This window comes from Hyperolius riggenbachi, chromosome 1 (assembly GCF_040937935.1).
Source record: "Hyperolius riggenbachi isolate aHypRig1 chromosome 1, aHypRig1.pri, whole genome shotgun sequence".
NCBI lineage: Eukaryota > Metazoa > Chordata > Amphibia > Anura > Hyperoliidae > Hyperolius > Hyperolius riggenbachi.
Window position 1 is genome coordinate 239,056,492 of NC_090646.1, and position 24,423 is coordinate 239,080,914.

The 24,423-nt window shown below is 46.9% G+C and overlaps 1 protein-coding gene across 1 annotated transcript in view; it reads left to right on the plus strand.

The window, feature by feature from the left end:
* Nucleotides 1–24,423, plus strand: part of LOC137504017 (alcohol dehydrogenase 1-like) — a 51,502-nt gene that overhangs the window by 13,684 nt on the left and 13,395 nt on the right. Inside the window, exons 6-7 of the mRNA XM_068231908.1 lie at nucleotides 8,781–9,041; nucleotides 18,694–18,829. Of these exons, the coding sequence (XP_068088009.1) occupies nucleotides 8,781–9,041; nucleotides 18,694–18,829 (397 nt within the window). The remainder of the gene's footprint in view (nucleotides 1–8,780; nucleotides 9,042–18,693; nucleotides 18,830–24,423) is intronic.

The window sequence follows — 24,423 nt, forward strand, 5'->3', positions numbered from 1 at the left end:
TCTTGGGCAAGAACATCTAAGTGCATATATCACACCCCTAGTTTTGCAATTGATATATTGCCTCAATGTAAATTCCTTAGTATTTGAAGAATCCATAATGTGGGTTTGCCTCAGCATAAAAGGATATATATTACATGCACCGCAGGGAAAGCTCCCTCGCAGGCAACCCGCCTGTGATCTGCCACCCACTGATCTTAAGTGGCTCGAACATAATCTGTCCTTCAGTGTTGGGCTTCTCTTAGCTGTAATAGAAGGATGGGGAGAAATACAGCACAAGATATCTGGATCTGATTGTAATATTGGCCAAGCCCCCTGGTAACCCGGATATCCAAACTTTTTTCAGCTATCTGACTGGATTCGGATTCTGGATACCTGGTCCCAAATCCGGATAGCAAACCGCGGATATATGGTCGCATACCCGGATGTCCGCGGATACCCGTCGGATATCCGAATCCGGATACTGTAACCATGGAGATGACGTCCATGACATCATTGAGCCAATCAGAGGGCTCCCAGCCTAAGGCCTAAGCAATCAATCACAGAGGGGAACCTTGGCCAGTCCCTCCTGTATATAAGGAGGGGGGCCATGATGAGAATCTCGTCATTGCTTGTGACTGCGCACTGAGAGACACTCCAGTGCTGTTTGGCTAAGCAAGTGCATTATCACACGGTGAAACCCAGCGTTTTTACACATAAACACCTTCACTACACTACTGTTATATTGTGTTGTAGTTAGCTAGCCTGTGTAATTTGTTAGTGTCAGTCAGTCAGATTTTGAGCTTCAGCAGCTGCCTACTAGTTAGGTCCTGTCTGTGTCTGTGTGTGCTGTGCACAGTCCAGGCCTCCTGCTGCTGGCCGGCCTGCTATTAGCCTTAGCTAGCTAGTAGTTGTTAGAGAGTCAGAGTAGTACTGTGTTAGCTACTACAGATTATTGCAGTGCTGCTGACTGAGCAGTGAGCAGTGTCAGTGTGTCTTGTTCTACCCTGCTGTCTGTCACTCCGTGCTGATTCAAAGTCTAAGCCCGCTATTAATAAAGTACAAGTACCCCACATCATCTGTGACATTACATATCTTGTACTATGTCTGGCACTGGCAACCGGGAGAGGGTCAGCAAGGCCAAGAGAAGAGGGAGCAACATTGCGGCCTCCGTCAGCAGTTCTGCCGCATCAGTCTCCATTCTGCCGCTACCCACTGGCCGTCCAGCTGTTAGGGGGAGTCACGCTGCAGAGACACAGCAGCGTGTAGCGGGCTAGCGGCCATTTTCAAGCAGGGTCAGTGGCGCAAATTGGAGGAGTAAGACACCGCGCCTGTGATACAGCTGATGGTGGATGACGAGCAGGCCACCACCAGCCCTACAAAACACATTCTGGAAGTAATGGGCTTTGTGGAAGAGTCTGAGATGGTGAAAGTAATTGTTGGGGGGGAGTCCGTCGTCCATGATGTGTCAGCAGAAATGGAGTTTGGGGCGGGCTCATCATCCCAGCAGTTGTTCGAGGAGGGGGAGTTTGATGTTGACGATGACGAGATGAAGGACCAGGACTACCATCCACAGGAGGGGGATCATGTCAGGTCTGACTCTGAGGAGGAGGATGATTCAGTGGGTCTGGCACAGAGGATCAGCATTGCAGGGATTGGCAGGAGCAGCAGTGGGCATGGAATGCGTGACCCACAGCCTGCTGCTTCATCTGCCACTACTACCACCAGCCACACCACTCAACCCCAGGCCCCAACCACCACTGGGAGAAAATCATCAGCAGCATCCCATTCTGGGCGACGTAAGGGGCAGGGCAAATTGCAATCCCCAATATGGCCGTTTTTTCATCTGCCCTCACTGGAAAGCAAGTTTGTGACTTGTAATGCGTGCCATGTGAAGATGAGCAGAGGGTCTAACCCCTCCAACTATGGCACCTCCAGCTTCATAAATCATCTTTTCAAAAAGCACAAACCTGAGCATGAGGCATTCAAGAGGCTGAAGGAAGCTGGCCCTGGCCCTTGCAGTGGTCAGAGCACCATAACCCCCTTTGCCACTCCTGCCAACACTGAGGCCTGTTCAGGCAGCCAGTCCTCCTCAGTGGTCACCTCTGCTCCTTCCTACTCCCTCCAAGCACAAAACGCCACCACCACTAGACCCTGCTGAGTGAGTCGTTAGTGGTCAGGGCTCAGCCTCCCGGCAGCCGTCGCATACGCCAGCTGAACGGCTTGCTTACACGGGCCATGTCCTCCCAGCTCCTCCCGTACTCGTTTGTGCAGGAGAGGAGCCAGATGCGTGCACTCCTGCAGTGCACAGCGCCGGATTGGCCAATCCCCAGCCAGCACTACTTCGCACGGACGGCCATCCCAGCACTGGACCAGTTTGTGAAGGCTGACGTGAAACGTGGGCTTGACCATGCGGTGGGTGCACGCGTCCATGTGACCATGGACTCATGGTCAAGCCGGTTCGGGACAGCCCGGTACGTCTTTTTCACCGCGCACTGGGTCAGTTTGGTGGCAGGGGGTGAGGAGGGGACAGCAGCATCATCACCCCAGTGGGTGGTGCCACCCCGAAGCAGGGTCAGGGGGAAGTGCCAGCTCTGATCCGGTTCCATCCTCCAGCAAACCCGCCGCCAAACACCCCCGCTTTAGCAGCAGCGTGAAGGCCTGCCACTGCCAAGCGCTGCTGCAGATGGTCGCCCTGGAGAAGAACAAACTTGCGGCAGACCACGTCCTGGCCAAACTCCAAGAGCAGGAGAGGAGTTGGCTGACCCCCAGAGGCCTGAAAGTTGGAGAGGTGGTGGCCGACAATGGGGCCAACCTGGTTGCCGCCATGCACTGGGGAAACCTCGCCCACATCCCCTGTCTGGCCCACGTCCTGAACCTGGTGGTGCAGAAATTCCTGCGCACCTACCAGGGGATGGACACTCTTTTGGGAGTGGCAAGGCGAACGTGGGTCATTTTCGCCGCTCGGGTGGTGCCACAGCGTCCCTGAAAGCCATGCAGCTGGAGCTGAAGCTCCCACAGCACCGGCTGATTATCGATGTAGCAACACGATGGAACTCCACCTTGGCCATGTTGGAGCGTCTGGTGGAACAGAGGCAGGCTGTCAACCACTACCTGGCCAAAGCCACCATGGCGGGGGTGGATGATGTCCAGGAGGTGGGTGGTGCCGGTCCCTGACAAGTTGGCACTTGTCCGGGACCGGCACCACCCACCTCCCGGACATCATCCGCCCTGCTGAGTGGGGAACAATGCAGCTGGTGTGCTTGGTGCTGGCACCATTCCTGGATGCCACCAACATGGTCACCCGGGACCATGCGTCACTGTGTGAGTGGGTGACCATGGTGTACATGCTGGACAAGGCTCTTGATGCTCTGCTGGAAGTGGGAGAGGCAGCATTGATCCAGCAGGAGCAGCAGCCACCTGCACATTCCACCTCTGTACAGCAGGAGGAGGAGGTTGAGAAGGACTTCCTGTTTGAGGAGTTGGAGGTCCCTGACCATGAAGAGGAGGGGGCACAGCGGAGTGTAGCTGCAGTGGTGCGGTGGTGGAGAGAGCAGGAGGAGGATCAGGAATCAGAGGAGGAGGACAGCCCTGTCAGCGGTGCAGAAGATGATGTGTCAGCAGAGATGGCAGCCCTCTTCCCCATGGCAGTGCACATGCTGCAGTGCCTGTGCAGTGACCCAAGGGTGAAGCAGATGCATGCTCGGGAGGACATCTGGATCACCCTGATGCTAGACCCACGGCTGAAGGAGAAGCTAGCTCAGTTCCAGCCTGTAGGAGGAGACCCTGTGCGCCGAATGAAGGACTTGCAGCGGATTCTGGTTCGGCGCTTGAAGGAAGCCTTCGCCCAGACTCCCACCCCCCCTGCTGTCACAGTCCAGAAAGCACAGCATCAGGTGCCTGCATCCAGCAGCAGCAGGCGCCCAACAAACCTGCTGGCTCTGACAAAGGCGCTCTGCGCCACGCCAGTACCGCTGCCTACAGATGAGGTGCCTGCAGCAGCATCCGGCTCTCAAAGCCAGAACCAACACCTGACCCGGATGGTGGCCGACTACATGGGGTCCTACAACGTGCTTGACACCGACACCCCTGTGGACCCCTTGGATTACTGGGTCAAGCACCTAGATATCTGGAGCGAGCTCGCGCAGTACGACCTGGAAGTGCTGTCCTGCCCGCCTTCCAGCGTGCTGTCAGAAAGATGCTTCAGTGTGGCCGGTGGCGTGGTCACCGAAAAGCGCTCGTCTATCCACCCAGTCTGTGGGCAGACTGACTTTTCTGAAAATGAACCAGACTTGAGTGATTGGTGAGTTCCTGGCCCCTGTTGTTGGCAAGAGGGGGAAATGAAGTGGCTGAGTGGGAATCACTATGCCTGCCTTACCACCACCCTTTACCACCACAACCTCCTCCCTCCATCTTCATTGATAAGCCAGGTTCTAATTTTTTTTACAGCCGTGATACTACCAACACTAGGTGCCATGGTGTGTGGGAGGCCCCAACTGCGGCAGTACGACCGCTTCCTGGAACCTCTCCTTTTTAATGTTTTACCTGTGCCGTGGTACCAACACTAGGTGCCATAGTGATTATCTGAACACAATTGCTGTGTAATTTTTTGGGAGCTGTCCGGCCTGAAAACTGTCATGTCCCAATTGTGCGGTTGGACTTTGGACACAATGTGGGCTGCATGACCGCTGTCTGGAACCTAGTCCTGATGTTAATTGACAGCCATTTTTTTTTCGGGGATTTTAAGTCCCCACATCAACAATTAGTGTTTCCCTTTAAAAAAAATAATGATGCTACATGCCTCATTTACCCTAAAAAACATTTTTAAAGCAATTTAAAGACCACTTCTGTTTTTTCTATCCAGATATCCAAATCCGCCCGGATACCCCGGATACTGAGGTCAGATATTTGTTTCGGATTCGGATCAGAAAATGTTGAACTCGGATATCCGACCCGGATCAGATATCCGGGTATCCGGATCCTAATTGGATCCGGATTTTGAAAAGGGGTATCCAAGCAGCACTGTATGCAGGTGTATTTTCAAGTGACTGTGTTTTTCGGACCATAAGATGCACTTATGGTCTGAATATAACATGCGACCAGGGTGGTGCATTTAAGTGTGTCTACCTTGCATCCCCCTCTCGATGTCCTGTGTCCCCCTCTCCATATCCTGTGTCCCCGTTTCCTATCCTCCGGAGCCTCAATCACTTTCTGGGACGTGAAGTGGCATTGTGTGAGGAAGTAGTGAAGCCCCTACAGATGCCCTGTGGCCAATCAGGTGGGGGGCACTGTCTATCACTGCCTCTACTCTGCTCCGTGACTGGAGCCAACGGTCTCCAGGACGAGACCACAGCTCACTCATTCTGGCCCATCGCTGCACTCGAAGACCTCAGTGGTCGGCTGTGTCTGCTCTGACACTACATTTCAAAGAAAATACCTCAAAAGTCCTTCTGCCTGTGCTCTCAGGCCTGGACCCGTTTTGAAAAGAACTGATACAAAGGACTTCTGCTTGAACTTTCAGGCTTGTTGGTACTGCCATTGAAATGTGGTATTATTGGCTAAGTGTAATATTATATCAACACCTACCCTAGAATTGACTGTATACGACAGCTATTTGTGCTTTTCAGTGACATGACATTAAAAATAGGTGACATGACATTAAATATAGTGTGTCATGTTATACTTATTAACTAGTAAACCCTGAAGGCTGAGGCTATAATGATTTGGTTACTATGAAACATGCCTTTTATTTTGACTGACATTTCTTAAAAAATATTGTAGGGGTGCTACTGATGTGTAGAAACAAAAGTATTACTTTTTTTTAATGTTGAATTATAGTGTAACCTTGTGCTGACTATGAAAGATGTTGTTGAAATTAAGACTTGTGATTCCATAACAGCATGTGCAGCAGTAAATTGAAGGATTTGGATCTTTCCCATGGTGTCCGCCAAGACTACGAAAACGAACTCTTCTCACCAAGGAACACATTTTCTTCTTCTTCTTCTTTTTTTTTTTTTAAATAGCAGCTTATTCCCCAGACATCTGGTCATCCTCCCATGCCTTGTCATACTGTAATGATCTGCTCTGCTGTCTGCACAGGCAGACAGCTTTTTGACCATTTTGGAAGTCTGAGTGCTGCAGGTCCCTGGAAAGGAGACCTGGCTTCACTCTGCAACTTGCTGAGCTGCTGCTCTGGTGAGGAATTTGCATCCACTTGGCATGCAAATGGCTTAGCTGCTTCCTTCGATGGCTTGCAGTATAAATGCCATTTCCTCCCAGAATCCCTGGCTGGTCATGATGGTTTGTTCCTGCTAGACTTACCTTGAGTCTCAGCCCTCTGCATATTGTTTGTTAAGATTATCTTAGAGTAATCCTTGGGAGTGCACTAGCATTCCTTCTAGCATAGTTAGGGTGTTGATTATCTGTATTGCCTAGTTCTGTCTTGTCTGTTGCGATTGTCTTGTCGCCAGCGGCGGTCGACAGGAAATCGTTCTGTCTGTTGGGAACGCATTCGCCCTAGCGGTAGTGGTGGTGGTTCCTTCTGTACTCTGTCTTAAGGGTGCAAGCCAGAGCAGTGGTTGCTACTGGTTGCTCCATCTGTCTGTCTGTCTGGATCGCATTCGCCCTAGCGGTAGCGGCGGTGGTTCCTTCTGTACTCTGTCTGGGAGTGTAGGCCATAGCTGCGGTTGCTACTGGTTACTCCTTCTGTCTGTCCTGTCTGGATTGAATGCTTGCTGTAGTCTTGGTGAGGGATCCATTTAGCAAGCGTTCGAGTTCTCTTTTGTTTTCGTGTTTCTTTGGTTAGTCAGGGTTGGTACGCTTTGTCGGTATTGCGCTTCTCGTGTGGCGACCGTGGCGGGCACGCACTTTGTCGCTATTGCGCTTAACGTGTGGGGACCGCGTGTAGTTAGTCCTGTCTGTTCCTTTGCTCTGTCTTATTGTGTGTTCACCGTCGCCGGGTGGCGACTAGATTGGAGGACACAAATACATTCTGTCGCTGTGCTCACTCTCTCTTTCTCAGGGCTGTCTTGCCCTGCATTGTTGCAATTCGTACAATTCCCGTCTGGCATCTGTGGTAGTGCAGAGGGGTTGTTCCTCTGCACTCCACAGCTGCATCTGCCGGTTGGAATTTCCCTCTACAAGTGCATTACACTAAAGCTGGGTTCTGTTGTTTTGTACGCTTGTGGAGGATTTCCGCAATGTGACCTTGGAAATAATTCCACAATCGTTACACATACATTTATCTCCATGGACATCAACAAACAATCAGACTTTTTTTTTTCTTCAAAAATGTATTTATTGAAGAGTATAAATGAATACATGTACAACATGAACAACCAGAACATGAACAAATTATAATAGTGTAGCAGAACTTTCACATTTATAATCACAACCACTTGGTGTGGGAAATCGTCCTAGTAATGCTTACTGCCTCGCAAACCATCAGACTTTTTTGTGATGTTTTGTTCCAATGCCTTTAGAATCCCAAACAGTTTGCCTTTTTTGTTGAATTGAACAAATCAGAGGCATACTCAAGCAAAACTAGTCACAGACAGTCGAAGGGAGCTGTGGATTGCTTTTTGCCACGTTTGTTTCTCAATAGGGACCTCTTGTCTTAGATACATTAGCCTTGGAACTACAGTGGTCCCATCGATCAAATTCACTCCATAACTTAACATAATGGTGAGAACTCGAAAGGGTGGGACTAGTGTATTGTTCACTGCACTGACCCTCCAAACCCACAGGTTCTTACAGAAGATGTCAGACTGTGCTTATGGCTTTGTAAGATGCTGCAGAGTTTCTTGATATGAAATGATATCATGAGACAAAAGATACTAAAACAGATTTCTAGTGCAAATCTGCCCCAATTGTTCCTTGGGACAGTTATACATTCTTGTATTATCCAGAATACAGTGGCATAGCTAAGGAGCTTTTTTTTGGCTCCAGTGCAAGTTTTACACTGGGCCCCCTAAATATTTTATGCATAACAGTTCATATGGTGCCACAAACCCTGCCAAGGACATCCACAATATGAGAGGTGTAAGCAGAGGAGTGGAAACTTTCCCCATAATCAGTACAAGAATGTGTGTGGTGTGTGTGGTGTGACAGATCTACATTAACCTTTTCACAAATACCTTCTTTGTTCCAGTTTTGCATGGATTTTCTGCATAGTTGGCTGGTTAGGTTAATTTTACATCTGATTTGTAACAGTACTAAGTGGCTTAATTAATATAAAATGGACCTTCTTATTTTTCCACTTATCCTATATAATGTAACACCTTTATAGCAGATTATTATTATTATTGATTTATAAAGCGCAAACACATTTCATGGCGCTGTACAAAGTAAGACACAAACATGAGGTACAAATAATACAGACAATGGTATATACCAATATACAAAATACAGAATTGATACAAAATACAGAATCGGTGCAAAATAGAGATTTGCCAATAACAGTGACAACATTAATACAAATAAATGTGTAACAAAATCCAATACACAAAAAGGTGAGAGAGCCCTGCCCTTGCAAGCTTACAATCTAAAAGATTATAAACTGATCAGAAAAAAAGTTAAATGAAAACACCTATAAACTTTTCAGCACAATAAAAGCCAAAAGAAAACACTCAGAATGAGTTGAGGAAAAGATAAAATGATATAAACCATGAGGAATGTTTTGTGTAATAATGGCCCAATGGGCACAAACTGCAGTCAATTGTTAAAGTTTTTGAACAAATTGCATTGTTTTCTGGGGTAACTTGTCCAAAGTCTATAAATAAATATTTGTTTTTCATAAAATACAGGTGCAGCCAGGCACCACTTGTGCTGTCTTTGGATTGGGTGGCATTGGGCTGTCGGCTATAATTGGATGCAAAGTTTCTGGAGCAGCAAGAATTATTGCCATAGATACAAACAGCAGCAAGTTTGAAAAAGCAAAGCAGTTTGGAGCCACTGACTGCATCAATCCCAAAGATCACAGCAAACCAATTCAGGAGGTGATCACAGAAATGACGGGAAAAGGAGTGCATTATTCCTTTGAATGCATTGGCAATACAGATGTGATGGTAAGTACTTGGAAATATGATTAGTTCAGTAGAACCTGAGGTGGGCAGATGGGACACAGAGGCATGTTCTCTGCCTCATGACATGCCTCTGTGTCCCCACCCCGCTGCTCTCTGCCCCCCAATGCCATGCTGTAGACCCCCGAGATTGGTGACATTATTTGTCGCCATCTCGGAGGTAAACACATTCCCTGTTCAAAATGCCAGCCAGGGGCATTCCTACAGGATTTTCAGAGTTGCTATTGGGCAGCTCTCTCTCTCTGGCTGCACCCCCTGCCGCTCCCCTGCCTCCATGCACGCTGGATGAAAGAATGAACCTATCATTTCAGCGTTGTGACCTATAGGTCATGAAAGTTAAATTGGGCCAGTGCAGCCCACAGGAGTGGCATGGAGTGGCGGTTTTTACGGCTACCTGATCCGCTAAGCCCCCTGGATCAAGTAGCCTACTTTTAAAAAAAATTTGAGCCCACCCCAGGCTCTCTTTAAGGTGCCTTTTAGTGATCACATCAATACTGTACATAGTCAGGCCAACTTTAAAGGTTAAGGTACAGCCCCTAAACATGTTAGAACCACCAATTCTGTGAGATATATGTAGGAGAACGGGCAAAAAGGGAAAAAAGTTCCAAAAGACTTTGCAGTTTTCCAGAAAATGGAAGTAAAAGCAAGAACAGGCAATATTTTGTTCTGCCAGAGGTGCAGTGTATGGTGCAACTCTGTGGAATGCTAAAAGCCACAATATGTACAGTATCAGTCACCATGAGTGAAAATGTCAAAATGGAATAAATTTAAGATAATTTGTAATGGGGAGGACAATGGACACAATATAATACAGCTGCTTGGTTGGACTTGTACAGTAAGTAAATAAGTACTAAAGCAGCACGCATTCACTACTAGGAATGACATGTTGGTAGTACAATACAGCTTAAGGGACAAAAGCCTTGATTCATAAAGCATTACCACATTTGGTAATGCAGAAAACAGCTGACTTTACCAAGCACTTAGGAAAATGTCCATTCATAAAGGCTGTTACCACATCAAAAGCTGAAATTACCGAGCAGTGAGGTAAATTACCAACTTGTGCGGTAAATACCTCAACGCGTCAGTAAATGTCAGCAAATGTCAATTCATGAAAACTAGAACAAGCAGTAATACCCTTGATAATTACCAACACCTCTGGTGTGGTCTTAACTATGCAAAGTCTGTGTGAGTCTGTGCTGGAGCCTGACTCACACAAGCAGAAGCAGAAGCAGCTGTGACTGAGAGGAGCAGGGAGCCTTTATGTTTATAGAAAGGACCAAAAAAGTAGTCTAGCGTGGTCTTAGAGTACAAACATATAAAAAAACGTTATTGGCACAGATACAAACGAGATTCATTAAAAAGTCTCTTTAAGAAGCTCCTATATAAACAATCATCCAGGAATGTCTGAATTGGTAGTAGAGTAGGCTTAATGTACTAGCAATTAGGCAACGACACACTCGTTTCGGGCATGGAGCCCTTCTTCAGGCCACTGTACAAAGCACTTTCTCTAAATGTTGAGCGACACTACATGGTAGGAGCAGTAAAAGAGCCAAACGTGACCAACCAGACGTCTCTGTACAATCCTGACGGCAGGCAAATGGAAAGCCGGGCAGCTAGGAGCATGGAGCCAATAGAAACAGCCTCTGTTCTCCTGCAAGTCTTAATGTTGTAATCTTATAGGACCCACAGCTTTCGCTGTCGGGACAAGCTTTTAAACCCCAGGCTTTTAAGCCCAGGAGACAAGCCAGGCATCTCCTGAATACATTAGGCTGCGTGTCTAGTTTAACCTCTTGGGTAACTGTTAGAAGCTAGTGGGGAAAATCACCCAAGCAGGGCATGTGTAAAGTTTCTTGGAAGTTAATCTAAGCTGTGGCAATTAAATAGAATAAGAAAGACTAATAGACAGATTCAGAGCAGATTCAGAGCAAGCACAGGCAGTATAACAAAACATGTACATCTGAAGGGATGTCGGGATGCCTCGCAATTCCCTCACTGTACGGAACAGCTTGTAACGAGCTGTTACTGCAAAGCTTTTTGTCAATGGGCTTCGGTAACTGCAGTTCTACAGCACCTGTTAACATTTTCATGAATTAGAACACAAAAGTCTAAAATACCGAATGCGGTATTTTCCTGACCATATTTTTTTGCCGCACAGCCTTTTATGAATTGACCCCAATGTGACCTTGCAGCACTACACTACAAGTACCCCTCTGTCCACAGATTTCTAACTTATGTAAATCTGCACTGAATAGATGCTATAGCTGACAGTTCATCTATCAGTAATAGGTGTATTACAGCTTACAACAAACCAGCTGGACTCTGGAGGACTACAAGGAACTTGCTGTCCACACAGCTCTAGCCTACAGTATGGAAATGTGCACTAGGCAGTAGCTGATATTTTTTTCAGTAGCTGGCAATACAGTTTAGCTAGCAAGCTTGTGTAAGTATTGTAACTACACACACTTCTACCTAGACACAGAACAATTATATTGCACTTTTCACCTGGCAGACTCATAGCTCCAAACCTGCACCTATTAGGGCACGCTCAGTAGGTAGTAGCAGTGTTATAAAGTCTAGCAGTGTGAGGAAGTTTTGCCCAAGGTCTACTTACAGGAAGAGTCAAGATTCAAACCCTGGTATCCTGCGTCAGAGGCATAGCCCTTAAAGAGACACTGAAGCAAAAAAAAATATGATATAATGAATTGGTTGTGTACTATGAATAATTACTAGAAGATTAGCAGCAAAGAAAATATTCGCATACTTTTATTTTCAGGTATATAGTGTTTTTTCTAACATTGCATCATTCTATAATATGTGCAGATTACACAACACTCAGCATTCAAAATGATTCTTTCAGAGCAGTCTGTGAAGTAATGACCTCTCCTCTGGCAGAGAAAAAGTAAACAGTTTACTTACAGTTGAGATAATAAAAGTCAGATAACAGCCCTTTCCACACTAAAGGTGGCCATACACTGGTCGATGTGCAATTAGATCGACCAGCTGACAGATCCCTATCTGATCGAATCTGATCAGAGAGGGATCGTATGGCTGCTTTTACTGCAAACAGATTGTGAATCGATTTCAGCCTGAAACCGATTCACCATCTGCTGAGCTGCTCCTGCCGCCTGTCCCCCCCCCCCGTATACATTACCTGATGCCGGCTCCCGGGCATCTTCTCCGCATTGCACGGCTCTGTTCCGGCTCCATCCCGGCGCTTCCTGTGTTACTCCGTGACCAGGAAATTCAAATAGAGCGCCCTCTATTTGAACTTCCTGGTCACTGCAGTGACACAGGAAGCGCCGGGATGGATGGAGCTGGAACAGAGCCGTGCAGCGCGGAGAAGACGCCCGGGAGCCAGCCTCAGGTAATGTATACTTGATCGGAACGGCCGCCGCTAGCGACGCGCACTTTACCCGCGGGCGATCGAGGTTAATTTCCCGCACAGCGCGATCGACGGACCGATCCGATTTCGGGAGGAAATCGGATCGGCGGCTGCGTTTACCGCGAACGATTGGCAGCAGATTCGATCCCAGGATCGAATCTGCTGTCGAAACGGCCGCGAATCGAGCCAGTGTATGGCCTGCTTAACTTAGTCGGAGAGTTAACCTCCTTGCCGGTTATCCCGAGCTCAGCTCGGGGTAACCTGCGCAGGAGGATATCTCAGGCCCCGCTGGGCCGATTTGCATAATTTTTTTTTGTTACAAGCAGCTAGCACTTTGCTAGCTGCTTGTAACTTCCGATCGCCGCCGATCCGCCGCAATCCGCCGCGCTGAGTCGCTCCCCCCCGCCCCAGAGCCCTGCGCCGCCTGGCCAATCAGTGCCAGGCAGCGTTGAGGGGCGGATCGGGATTCCCTATGACGTCCCGACGTCCATGACGTCGGTGATGTCATCCCGCCCCGTCGCCATGGCGACCGGGGAAGCCCTGCAGGAAATCCCGTTCTCAACGGGATTCCCTGCATACTCTGATCGCCGAAGGCGATCGGAGTGGGTGGGGGGATGCCGCCACTTAGCGGCTATCATGTAGCGAGCCCTTGGCTCGCTACATGATTTAAAAAAAAAAAAAAATGTGCGGCGCTGCCTCCTTGCCGGATTTTTTAGACCGGCAAGGAGGTTAATGGCTTGTTTGCATAGAGATAACAACTGGAGTTTCTCAACTCTTCCTGCACTGGAAACAATTAGACTGATGTATCTGATCTTAATGTTTTATTTCTTAGCTGTACTACACATACAAATCATAATATCATAATTTTTTTTCGCTTCAGTGTCTCTTTAACCAGTACACTATCCAGCCAACCCACCACCTCAGCACATAATACATCCTACAAATAGGGCCGGCACTGCCATAGAGGAAAAGGGGGCAATTGCCCCGGGGCAAGAATATGTATATCAAAAATATTAAAGAAACTCGAAGAATTTATACGCAAACATACATAAAAAATCTAATTGAAGACAACACTTGCAAAAATGTTCATAAAAGGTATCAAGAGGTATAATAGGTGCCTCAATATTTACAACTGCATAAATCTTGATGTTAATCACTGCTGTATGTTCGCCATTCTTTGCTATGGAAAAATTTTCCTGAAGGATACCTTTTATGAACATTTTTGCACAAGTGTTGTCTTCAATAAAGACTTTTTGTATTTTTGCATATAAATTCTTCAAGTTTCCCTTTATATTAAATTCTTTTGTTTCCCTTTATATGGAATATAATTGCCCTGGGGCCCCGACCCCTGCCGGGGCCCCTGTACTGCCGACCCGGGTCTATATGAAAAGGGCTCCGGTAAAAAAGGGCGCCTGGTGGAGCCCATATATACCAACTTCGGCTACAAAAAAGGCGCCTGGTGTAGCCCATATAAACTTCGACAACAAAAAAGGCGCCTGGTGTAGCACATATAAAAACTTCGGCTACAAAAAAAGGCGCCTGGTGTAGCTCATATAAAAACTTTGGCTACAAAAAAACTCCGGGATGTGTAAATTACTATTCCCCCTCCAGGGCGCCATGGATAGTGGGGGAATGAAATAATTCGGCTTACAGTGCTTGTAGCCCATATAAAAACTTCGGCTACAAAAAAACTCCGGGATGTGTAAATTACTATTCCCCCTCCAGGCCGCCATGGATAGTGGGGGAATGAAATAATTCGGCTTCCAGCACTTGTAGCCCATATAAAAACATAGGCTACAAAAAAAGGCAATAATATGGGCTACAAAGGGGCACCTTACTGTAGCCGAAAACCTTGTAGCCGAAAAAAATATGGGCTACAAAGGGGCGCCCTACTGTAGCCAAAAACCTTGTAGCCAAAAAAATATGAGCTACGAAGGGGAGCCCGCTTATAGCCTATATCAAAACTCGGGCGCCCTTTTCTACACCTTGTAGCCCATATTTCCAGAAATAACATTGATGTCTATGGCGGCGCCCTTTTCATACAGGCAGCTCGGACGCCCTTTTCAACCGATACCGCCGACCCTGCTACATGCTGCCTGCTCCCCCCCGGTCGCACTGCCCCCTGGGGCCCTGCAAGTATAATAGCAGCAATAATTACCTATCAGTCCCGGCGGGTAAGCGGACGGGCAGCGGCTGCACTTTGAGACATGCTGTCTCCCACCTTCTCTATGACCCGGCGCGTCATGTGTAAACACGCGCAGGGTCATAGAGTGGGAGGGAGACAGCGTGCCTCAGAGTGCAGCCGCTGCCTGTCTGCCAGGACTGATAGGTAATTATTGCTGCAGTTTCACTTGCAGAGCCCCGGGGAGCAAAGGGGTAATGGCAGGGGGGCACTTTGCGCAGTGGGGCCCCAATGCTACAGTGTGCCCCAGGCCACAGGGCCCCTTAAACCGGCCCTGCCTACAAATAACACTTCTGCACACTATATACCCCATAATTCACAGCTCTAATTTGGTAAAATGCACCTAATGACAAGTTATCTCTCCCTAAACCATACACCTCTCCCTATCTGTCCCTAGCTGCTGCTATCACATAGATATTGGAAAATGCACTGAAAACACACTAATATCTGCCTGTGATGGGATCTTTTCTCATTGATGGCTGAACTCTGCTCTGTCTCCTGGGAGCAAATGATCTGCACAGTATACCCCATTCCATGCTTTCCACTGAAATGTTGGTGCCACACCACCTTCAAAAAGGTGCTCACACAGCAAAGCATGAATCTACCGATATTCTACTATTAAAGTGTAAAAAATAATCATAAAATATTGGTTTAAATACTGATATTTTACTTTAGCTGAACCTAAGCCTATTCTCACAATGAACTCTCCCACTGCTGATGCTTAATCTTAACCACCCCTCACGTCTAACCTTAACTGTCCCAGCTGCCGCAACCCCCCCCCCCCCAATGGCTAACCATAACCCTTGTCGTCCACGGCTAACCTTAACCGTAACCGTCCCCATCCCCACCACCCCACGCTCCCTTACGGCTAACCTTAACTGTCCCAGTCACCACAACCCTCCCATCCCCAACGGCAACTCTTTCTCGCACATGGCTAACCTTAACCGTCCCTTCTCAAGACCCTTAACTGACTACCTGTCTCCCTAGAATTACATTTTTAACTGCTCTGCCTTGCATAAATATCTGTCATAATACCTCCCCTTCATACACCTCAGGATCTCATCCAGAGATACTCCTCAACTCACTCTCTCCTCTACTCCGACAGCCTACGGATATCCACCCCTCACACCCACCCCCACATCACTTGCTCACTCATGAGGCTTCATGAGTTCTCTAGAGCAGCATTTGCTCTATGGAACTCTCTCCACTTTATTCTGTACATATTTAGAAGCGATTCATCGTGGGAAACCACGTTTTTTCTCTTAAACCTGAATGACCGCAAATACCTTCAGTTTTATGAAAGCAAAATTACATTTAGCATTGCTTTTTAATAAAGGCTTTTGGTCTCTTAGCCCTGTATACTGAGCTCTCTGGGTATTGCTTATTGTTTAATGCTGTGATTAACAATTAACAAGAATCGGTAATTGGTAATTCACTTACAATTTACTTGCCAATGAAATATGGGAATATGTCACTTCACGACTGTGCCTCCATGTCTATCAAGACAATCTGATATAGCATTCAAAAACAACACACGGGGAAAGGTGACGAATGAAAGCGGTTTCTAGTTTATTGGTGCCCATGCCACTGTTTATGAATGTTACATTATTTAACTCTGAAATGTGCCTGCGTATCATTGTTTCATGCTGTGATGTCTCCCATATCTATTGTACAGTGCTACGTTATATGTTAGTGCTTTATAAATAAAGTTTCATAATAATTACTTAACCACTTCAGGATTCTGCGTACGCATAAGTACGCCCCTGAATCCTGAAGCGGTTTCCGCCGCTCGAATGAGCGGCCGTTCCATGTCAGTTCACGGAGGGTGTCTCCGTGAACACCCTGCGAGCCTCCGATCGCGGCTCGCAGGGTAAATGTAAACACACGGGGAAGATCTTCCCCGCTGTTTACATACATACGGCGCTGCTCCGCAGCAGCGCCGTGACGGAGATCGGTGATCCCCGGCCTCTGATTGGCTGGGGATCGCCGGCATCTGATAGGCTAAAGCCTATCCTATCCGGCGCAGGACGGCTTTCCGTCCTGCACCGCACACAGAGGACGGGAGAGGGAGGGAAGGAGGCAGAGGGAGGACTAGTGCTGTGGAGGGGGGCTTTGAGGAGCCCCCCCCCCCCCCGCTAGGCACAGCAGCGCGGCGGCGGCGATCAGACCCCCCCAGCAGGACATCCCCCTAGTGAGGAAAAAAGGGGGAAGTCTGATCGCCCTGCCTGATTTCTGATCTGTGCTGTGGGCTGAAGAGCCCCCACAGCACAGATCAGCCAAACCACCCGGAATCCGAAAGTGGTTAAATATATAATTGATGTGCACCTCAGTGGTGGGCCAAAATTCGCAATTACGCATCGTAATCGTAATGTAAAATTTCAGAGAAAATCGTAATTAATTTCGTATGTAAAAGTAGTATTTCTAAATTTCGCGTAATTTTTGCAAAATTTTGCATAATTTTGTGCCGAGTTTAGAGGTTAATAGCAAAGCCCCCATACAAGCTATTGCTACCAAAATTGCAACACATGTTAAGCAGAATAGTGGGTATAAGTCACAAAAAGAATTTTTCAAAACGACCTTGTAGTTTTTGAGAAACTCGATTTTATAATGCAAAGAAAAATGGTTTTTAAACTGTCATTTTTCTAAGTTTAAAAAACATTTTTTACTTGCATTTTTAAAATCGAGTTTCTCAAAAACTATAAGGTCTCTTTGTAAAATTCTTTTGACGTGTATCTACGATTCTCCTTAACATTTGTAGCAATTTTGGTGTCAATAGCGTGTATGGGGGCTGTGCTAGTCACTGCTGAAGTCGTCAAGAATTTCCGCGAAATTTAGCAAAATCATAATTTGTTATTTACGATCATCACTAGTGCACCTTTAAAATCAGGTTTCCACTCTGCTTAACAGCAGTAGATATAATGTGTTTATTTGGATATGTGGATATGTTTATGTAGAATTTTAAATTCTGTCAAGTTTCTAGTTAGGGAAAATCACCACAGTGAGAACATGAACAGAAGGAACTACCTAGCAAGAATTACGACCTGCATCCACTCCATCTATCCTTTGCCAAAAAAGGGTTGGCTGGATTTTTAAAATAGGCATACACCAGATTTAAGTTCCAAAAAAATACAAGTCAGCTATCTGCACAGAGAACAGAAAGTCAGCCATCTGCACAGAAAGTGACACAGAAACGGAAAAAAAAAAGAAACATTAGTAGCAAAGAAAAGAATCTCGTATTTTTATTTTCAGTTATATAGCTTTATTTTTATAACATTGCATCATTCTCTAATATTTGCAGTTTACAAACTACACTTTGTAATTTAAACGATGAAACAGAGAAGAGCTAATGACCCTTTGAACTGCAGTAAAACCTTAAACAAGGAACGGTGAGAGTAAGGTTGAGTAAAGTGCTTCAGAAAACAGCCCTGTAGCCAACCAAGCCTCGACGGAGAGCTCAGAGAAGCTCTTTTGCATAGATGACAAGTGCAGTTTTTTTAACTCTTCCTGTACTGGAAAAAAATATTAGACCCATAGCTGTGCTAATGTCTATTTCTTAGCTGTACTACACATACAAATCATTATCTTATATTTTCACTTCAGATTCCCTTTAAAATTTTTCACCAACATTTTAATTCAGAAGCATCAATTTTTCAATGCCTAGTCTTATTTCTAGTTGAGCTCCCACAAACATGAGTTACAACAAGAAAGACCATAACTTTTCTTTTTCCTGGCAAGTAACCAACTAACCGTTTTTGGATCAGAACCTGACTATTTACTTGACCGTTATCTCCCTTCTCCCTCGCCATTTGCCTGGCCCCAGTACTGGTACAGAGGACAAGTGAGAATGCCACCTTGCAGCTGGCAGTAGGTGTTGCTGGGGTGGGGATGGCAAGTGAATGTAGACTTGTGTGGATGTGGCTGGGCTTCCAAACCAGGAATTCTGGCCAAACATCAGCATTTACTAAGGCTCAACAGCGTATCATTATTGAGAGCAGCACTATTGCGAATTCTCCAAGTTAGATTTTTAAGATTTATTTCAAGTGTTCATTTTTTTCTTTGTCTTCCTGAACTAGAAAGCCGCCCTAGAGTGCACTCACCCCGGATATGGGACCGCTGTGATCATTGGCGTGGCTCCTCCAGATGATAAGATTATATTCGACCCCCTTCTGCTCCTCTCAGGACGTACATGGAAAGGCTGTGTACTGGGAGGTAAATGCTTCTGCAACTTACTAATTTTTACTAACTATCCCATAGGCCTCAAATGACCAGGATTCCTGACCCAAAACTTGGCAATATTTGCTTTATCAGTTTCAGGAGAGTCAATAATCCTGCCTTCTGTCTCTCATGTCACAGTGCCATTGTCAAGTGCTTTCAGTGTAGTGGTCCTGATTCCTGGTCTGCCATTTTAACAGCCAGTAAATCAGGAATAAGGACATCCTTGACATAAACAATTTGAGGAACTACAACTACTACTGCCAGGAGGCTCTATTAAAGAGACTCTGTAACAAAATGTTCAGCCTTATTTCTTCTATCCTATAAGTTCCTATACCTGTTCTAATGTGGTCTGTCTTACTGCAGCCTTTCCTAGTTGCACATAGAGATGGCCCGAACCAGGGGTCGAGTGGGGCGTGGACACACGTGGACGGCGTCCACTTACTATTTCCCTAGGGTGGACGCCGTCCACGCTGGCTTGTGTGGAGGGAGCAGCGCAGTAAAAGGAGAGCTGTGAGCAGCGGTGGAGAAGGGGGCCATCTCCCCCCCTTCTCTCACCTCGGGGCTCTCCTTCCCTCGCTCTCCCCTCCACAAGTAATGTGCGGGCAGCGGGCGGGACTTACCTCTCCTCGTTCCGGTGCCAGATCTGCGTGCCACTGCTCTGGTCTGAACCAGACCAGACTTGCGGCATGCAGATCCGGTGTTCCGACGACGAGGAGAGGTAAGTCCCCCCCGCTGCCGGCTGCCCACACATTACTTGTGGTGGGGAGAGCGAGGGAAGGAGAGCCCCGAGGTGAGAGAAGGGGGGGGGGAGGTGGCCCCCTTCTCCACCACTGCTCACAGTTCTCTGTCTTCTCTGCGCTGCTCCCCTCCTGCTGGGGGGGACACCTGGCTACCTATTCTGGCACATATACCCCCTGACTACGACTACATATACTGGGGACATATACCCCCTGACTACATATACTGGGCACATATACCCCCTGGCTACATATACTAGGCACATATACCCCCTGGCTACATATACTGGGGACATATACCCCCTGGCTACATATACTGGGGACATATACCCCCTGGCTACATATACTGGACACATATACCCCCTGACTACATATACTGGGGACATATACCCCCTGACTACATATACTGGGCACATATACCCCCTGGCTACATATACTGGGGACATATACCCCCTGACTACATATACTGGGCACATATACCCCTGGCTACATATACTGGGCACATATACCCCCTGGCTACATATACTGGGGACATATACCCCCTGGCTACATATACTGGACACATATACCCCCTGACTACATATACTGGGGACATATACCCCCTGACTACATATACTGGGCACATATACCCCCTGGCTACATATACTGGGCACATATCCCCCTGGCTACGTATACTGGGCACATATACCCCTGGCTACATATACTGGGACATATACCCCTGACTATATATACTGGGCACGTATACCCCTGGCTACATATACTGGGCACGTATACCCCTGGCTACATATACTGGGGACATATACCCCTGGCTACATATACTGGGACATATACCCCGGACTACATATACTGGGCACGTATACCCCTGGCTACATATACTGGGCACGTATACCCCTGGCTACATATACTACCCACATATACCTCTGGCTACATATACTGGGGACATATACCCCTGGCTACATATACTGGGACATATACCCCTGACTACATATACTGGGCACGTATACCCCTGGCTACATATACTGGGCACGTATACCCCTGGCTACATATACTGGGGACATATACCCCTGGCTACATATACTGGGGACATATACCCCTGGCTACATATACTAGGCACATATACCTCTGGCTACATATACTGGGGACTACTATACTCATGGCTACTTATACTGGGGACACCTATAGACCTGGCTACTTATGCTGGGGGTACCTATTTTGGGGGAACTGCTGTCAGATTATCTGCATTTTTGTGGAACCGCTGTTATGTATTTTGAGGAACTGGCTGCCAGATTATGTGTATGTTAGGGGAACGGCTGCTGCCAGATTATGTGTATTTTGGGGAACAGCTGCCAGATTATGTGTATGTTACGGGAACGTCTGCTGCCAGATTATGCGTATTTTGGGGAAATGCTGCCAGATTGTGTATGTTTGGGGGACCACTGCTGCCAGATTATATGTATTTTGGGTGTTCCGCTGCCAGGTTCCGCATATTTTGCGGAACTGCTTCCAAATTGTGTATGTTGGGGGAACTGCTGCTGCCACATTATCTATTTTGGGGGAACCACTGCCATATTATCTGTATTTTGGAGGAACTTCTACCAGATTATGTGTCTTTTTGGTGAAATGCTGTCAGATTACATCTATTTTGGGGGGATGCACTACGGCAGAGCTCAAACTTCCCCGGCAGACCTTTTCCTTTCACATCACTGCTAAGGTCATGTATATTTGGCCCCACCCATGACCACGCCCACAGTATGCTTGACCACGCCCATTTTTGGCGCGCCGCGCATAGGTTTTGTAGGTGAGTCCACTCACTTATTTTCCCAGGACTAGACCCCTGGCCCGAACGGTTCGCCGGCAAACGGTTCCAGGCGAACTTTTGGTGGTTCGCCTTCGCAGTGAACCAGGAATTTTTTTAAAAAAAAGTTTGGTTCGCCCATAGACTTTAATGCCCGCCGACTTTAGCGGTTAATAACAAAGTCCCCTTACATAGTAAAAACACCAAATTTGCAGGGTATGTGGAGGAGGGCATTGACTACAAGAGAATTTTTTTTTTTCAAAAAGACCTTATACTTTTTGAGAAAATCGATTTTAAAGTTTCAAAGAAACAGAGTCGATTCATTAAAAAGAACCAGATGATTCATGAACCGCTAGTATAGCTTAGAATGCGTCCTGTGCAGGACATATAGCTGCCGGCTCCCGCTGTCTCTTCCCACCTGCCTTCACCTGTCACCTCCACCTAGGCTGGCACCCGGTGCACCCATGGGTGCACCGGGTGCCAGCCTAGGTGAGGGTGACAGGTGAAGGCAGGTGGGGAGAGACAGCAGGAGCCGGCAGATATACAGTACGTCCTGCTGCCCTTACCTCCCCGTGTGCTGCCATTATCTTTCCACTGTGAGCTGCCCTTATCTCACTCCCTCTGTGCTGCCCCTATCTGTCCTCCTGTGTGCATGCCTTATCTCAACCCTGTGTACTGCCCTTATTTTACCCCCACTGGTAGGGAGACAAGTCTGTCTAGCGAGACAGAAACACGACCTCTCTCTTTCCCAGCTGACTGTTGAAAGTCAGAAGCAGCCAGTTTGGAGGTGTGGTGTACAGTACAGTGAGGAGAGAAATAGCAACATTTCTACAATCCTACAGACACTTTCTACTTGACCTCTTATAGACACTACAGACTATCGTTTTTTTAATTATATAATGATCAGAAATAGAAACATGACAGGACTGAAACATGCCACTGGTGAGAGCTCAGGACAGAAATAAATTGCGATGGAATAAGCAGGTATAAGTTATGAGTCAGCAGTATTTAATTATTTGCTGTTTTCATTTTCTCCTTGTCAGGGCAGTTATATTGCTTCCAGGGCGAGGGTGTAAAAATTGCGACCCCCCCCCCCTCCCCGTAGGCTCAAGTATACTATTTCCGATGCTGTATTTTGCAGCCCCCGTTACTGGGTAGATAGAGATGTATTAGGCAGCCAGATGGAGCCCCCCTCCCCAGTATAGTTAGCTAGGTATAGGTGCCACTAGTGTAGGTAGCCAGCTATAGGTGCCCCCAATATAAGTAGCCCAGGATGGGACCTCCAGTATAGGTAGCCAGTTATAAGTGCCCCCAGTATAGGTACTCTTGTATAGGTCCTCCAGTATAGGTAATCTGGTATAGGTGTCCCCAATATACAGTAGGTAGCTTGGTATAGTGCCCCCAGTATAGATAGCCAATATAGGTAGCCTGATATAGGTCCACCCACTATAGGTAGCCTAGTATAGATGCCTTCAATTTCTAGAAGGGGGAGCATTGAATAGGGTCCTGAGGTGAGGGAGGGTGAGTCGGGCCCCACTCCCCATGGCTGTATGTGTCAACTGCTCCCCACTCCTGTGCTGAGCACCCCTCCTGATCTGCCCCTCATGTGGACACCCACTTTGCTCACTCCTAAAAACTGCCCTGCTCCTTGTGAAATGCAGAAATGAATACTGAAAGAAACACTATCTATTAACAGGTTTTTTTTTATTGAGATAGGAATTGTTTGGGATTTGTTTTGTCAAATTCCTTTCACACTTCAGAGATGGCCAAAATCTGACGGACTATATCAGGAAGGGAGGGGGGATTCCCTTACACTGCATCTGTGTGTGAGAGAAAGCTCTCACTGCCTGTCTCTGAGAGCACTCTGCAGAAAGCAGAGGGAATGTATCTTATGTGCAACATAAACATTTGTAATACTGTAGTGTGTGAAATCTGATACTAGAGCTATTTCATACAAGTCTGCTTCAATATTACACTGTTCTTAGCCTGTCAGACTGCAGAGATTCACCTATGCAAATGAGACATTCCAACCGTAGCTAAAATCTACACACAAAGGGCTTGATTCACAAAAGCGTGCTAACTGTTAGCACGGCCGTTTTTTCGTGCGCAAACGCGAATTTTCACACGAAAATGATATCAATTTCGCATTTAAGCGCAAAAACTTTATCGTTTCACGCAAAATTTCACGATCGCGCGCAATGCGAAAATTTGCGCGAAAACGGACGTGCTAACAGTTAGCACTCTTCTGTGAATCAAGCCCCTATGAATTACAGCTTTTGCCTCTGATACTGTATTTAACATGAAATGTAGGAAAATTATTACACAGCTACTTAGACATTATTTGTACATTGTTATTTTAGAACACTTGGGGCTTGATTCACAAAGCGGTGCTAACTGTTAGTACGCCTGTGAAAACCCCCTTAGCACGTCTAAACAAGCTTTTTGCGCATAAAACTTTACGCGCGCAAAACTTTATGCGCGTAAAACTTTAAGCGCGTACTGCACAGAGCGCAGGGCGCACCGCGCGAAGTGCCCATTAAAGCCTATGGGACTTAGCGCGCGTAAAACTTTGCGCGCGTAACACTTTACGCGCGCAAAGTTAGCGCGCAATCTGATTGAGAAATCCGGTGCTAACCTACTTAGCACCCTGGTTAGCGCGTCTCAAGACTTTAGACGTGCTAAGTAGGTTAGCACCGCTTTGTGAATCAAGCCCTTGGTTTGATAGTGTTCCTTTAGGTAGTGATGAGCTGAAATTTCATGTTTTCTCAGGTCGCATTCACAGTGGGACGTTGTGTTTTAATGTGACGTTAAAGTCACAATGTGTCTACGTTGAGAGGTAACACACTGCAAGCAGTGAGTTTCCACAACGCAACTGTAATGATCAGTAACAGCTCTAAACAGCACGATAGTCAGTACTTTATTCAGGGTTTTCATTCACATGTTATTCAGGGTACTTTATTCACACGTGTTTTAGTGCACAGCAACACAGGAGTACTCCTATGTGATAGCCCTTGGCTGTAGGGACTATCACTAGGTAGAGTGGTCGTACAGGTAAT